Genomic DNA, 3,182 nt, shown 5'->3' with positions numbered 1-3,182 from the left:
ATCGGATCAGTGGCCATTTTCTTTGATTCTGCTGTGGGACGGACCTTTACAAGACATCCTTCCTGCCTACAGCCATCAGTATCTATACCATCTCTTAATGAAATGAGGATAACGAGTTACAACAACATTTAATTTTCCTTTGGGATTATTAAAATATTTTTGAATTGAATTGAACTGAAACGAAACGAGGGCAGCACGGTGACACAACTGGTAGAGCTGCTGCCTCTCAGCGAGCAAGTCCTTGATTCAAACCCCGGTCCAGGGGCCTTTCTGGGTGGAGTTTGCATGTTCTCTCCATGCATGCGTGGGTTTTCTCCGGGTGCTCCGGTTTCCTCCCACAGACCAAAAACGTGCATGTTAGGCTGATTGGTAACTCTAAATTGTCCCTAGGTGTGAATGAGCGAGTGAATGGTTGTTTGTCTCTAGGTTGTTTGTCTCTATGTGTCCCTGTGATGGACTTGCAACATGTCCAGGGTGCACCCCGCCCCTCGCACAGTGATTGCTAGACATGGGCACTGGTGACCCCCGCGACCCAAAATGGAAGAAGCGGGTCAAAGATAATGGATGGATGGATGGATGAACCGAAACGAGACAAATAACCATTCACTCTCACACCTAGGAACAATTTAGAGTTACCAATTAGCCTAACATGCATGTTTTTGGTCTGTGGGAGAAAACTGGAGTACTCGGAGAAAACCCACGCATGCACAGAGAGAACATGCAAACTCCTCCCAGAAAGGCCCCCAGCTGGGATTCGATTTACAATCAGTTTTTTTAATACAATTTTCTTTCATTTGTTCTTCTCAATTTCTACACTTTCTTTAATGATTGTCTACTGCTGTCTTTGTTGTCCACTGTTGTCATCACTCTTTGTTAAAATCAGGTCTCTCTTGTAAATGAGTCCCCGAGGCTCAATGGAACTAACCTGTATAAATAAACGGTGAATGAATGAATGATATGGTGACCTTCTCTCCGAGAGGCGGCAGCTCTACCAACTGCGCCACCGTGCCGCCCAACGTCAAATTTCGGTAAAACTAATTTATAAACACATTTGTATCTAAGTTAAACATGTAAAGAACAAAAACATTAGAGCTGAACACTGAACTTGAATAGCTATTTGGGGCGTGGCACCCGAGTTTACACATGCACGTTAGTATGCTTGAAAAGATCTATAGATGTTGAATTTGGTGTGGTAGTAGGTGAGAGTCATCCTCAACATAATACTCCAAGCACTAACCAGTGTGCCAGATGTTTGTTTGAAGTGGTACCAGGTGAAATGCCTTGCTGGCTCCTTCTTACTACACATGCACATTTTAGGAGACTGAAGAGGAGTCTGGGTGTGTGCAGGGTGAATGAATGAGGAGGGGGTGAGACAATGGGGGGCAGAAAAAAGATGCGGGGGTGCGCGTATGTTTGGGGAGTACAGAAGGGAGCACTGCTGGAGGTGAAGGGGGAGGAGGACGGGGAGGTGTAGGGGGGCGGAGCTGCTCTCAACACCGTCCCTCCCCTTCCCCCTCCCTCCTCCCCGCGCGCTCTCTCACTCTGAGGCCACCCCCCCCCCCCCCCCCTCTCCGTTACCTGCTTTCAGCAGAGTCGGAGAAGTGAGAGCGCGAGAGTTACGGAGCAGCGCGTGCCACGTTGGGAGAGCAGTCGGAGCCTGAAGTGAAGCGAGCGCGCGGACACTTTGATTTAAGCGACCTGCTTTAAAGATAAAAACATCTCGAGCAGCTCAACCGGAGCCACAAACACAGAGACTCACTGAGGGACTGACCGAAGGACTCGGAGCCGCCAAGATGCACTTGTTGTCCGCCCTCCTCCTCCTCCTCCTCGCGCTCCTCTGCCAAGGTAAGCTTCTTGTCTGGTCGGCTAACTTCAAACACATTTCCTGTTGGCGGGGTCAGAGGATTCAAAATGTCTGTTTTCACCTACAAGTTATGAGACCGAGTACATGCATGCGCAGCTCCTACAGACCATGAGTCCAACACGAGGAAAATCTGCTGAAGTGTCTCTGACTGATGGAGTGATCATCACTTGGCATGATGTCATTGTTTCCTGTTTTCTATCAGGGAGTTGGGCAGAGTGATGCTGTATGATTTATGATAATTATGGGCTGCCAGCATTCCTCCCAGTCTCTCTCTCTGGGTCTGAATGGGCCCAAATGTCTGAATCCTTGCTTCCGATCAGGGTTTTTATTCTAACGAAGAAGGTAGAAACTCCCAACAATGGCTGCTTTGTCTCATCTTGTCCGTGTTTTGCACATGTTTTGCATTTGTGGTGGTGTCTTTTTGCAGATTTCCATATTATCTCGAGGTCAACAGGTAACAGCCCACATGTGTTCTCATCACTCATCCCCGGGGCCGCAGGCTGAGCTTGCAGCACTTTCCTGGGATAAAGAAAAGGGGAGTGGGTTGGCTCGCCCGCACGGCACTGGAGCCTGTTGTTGTAAATTAACACTGTAGCACCTTTCAGCCAAGCTCAGGTGGTTTTATATGAGAGGAAAAGCCACTTTGAGGTGCCCCCCCCCCCACACACACACACCACCTCTGTGTGTTTAAAGACAAGAGTTTAGAGACAGGTATTAAATGTGTTTGCTTTTTAAGACATGAGGTTTATGAAGAGTCAACTGTGCCACGTGTAAAATGCTGCCTGTAGGTTTTTATCAAGCTCTGCAATAGCAATAAAACATGTTATTGTATTACCAATCTGAAACCCACAGGAAAAGAAAACAGGAGTTACTCGTGAGACAAACCCCTCCAGAAAGATGCATCTGTTTTTCTGTTCACCCCCACACCCCTGACTCCACCCTTCCACCACCCTCCTCTTTGAACAGGCCGACGGCGCTCCGAGTCACAGCTGGTCTTACTTGTCCGGCGAGCCAGGCTCTTTTTTTTTTTTTTTTTTTTGCTAATGGACTAATCTCTTGTGAAGGGTGGATGGTGAAGAGGGTGGTGGTGGTGGTGGTGGGGGGGACGGTCACTTAATTTCACCTGAGAGCCATTCACTCCCCACTCTTTCATCTAACTAGGTTATGCTGAGACTTGCCTCGTGAACGCTCTGATGTTGAGTCGGTGAGAAAATAAAAAGGTGGTGGGGGTGTTTAATTGCACGTTAGGGTCCTTTTGCTCGACTGTTCATTCGTCTTTTTTAAATTCTGCTTGTGGGGCTACTTTTTTATCCCCCCC

General features: G+C 48.0%; 1 protein-coding gene across 1 annotated transcript in view; it reads left to right on the top strand.

Annotated features, from left to right (window-relative positions):
• Positions 1-1,606: 1,606 nt before the first annotated feature.
• The window catches only part of LOC119410684 (CD166 antigen homolog A), a 78,242-nt gene continuing 76,666 nt past the window's right edge, over positions 1,607-3,182 (top strand). The window contains exon 1 of the mRNA XM_037677568.1: positions 1,607-1,845. Within this exon, the coding sequence (XP_037533496.1) occupies positions 1,794-1,845 (52 nt within the window). The 5' untranslated portion in view covers positions 1,607-1,793. The remainder of the gene's footprint in view (positions 1,846-3,182) is intronic.

Source organism: Nematolebias whitei, chromosome 6 (genome assembly GCF_014905685.2).
Source record: "Nematolebias whitei isolate Nwh7 chromosome 6, NemWhi1, whole genome shotgun sequence".
Lineage (NCBI taxonomy): Eukaryota > Metazoa > Chordata > Actinopteri > Cyprinodontiformes > Rivulidae > Nematolebias > Nematolebias whitei.
The sequence above is the reverse complement of the archived record's forward strand: the minus strand, read 5'-3'. Positions and strand labels throughout refer to the sequence as shown.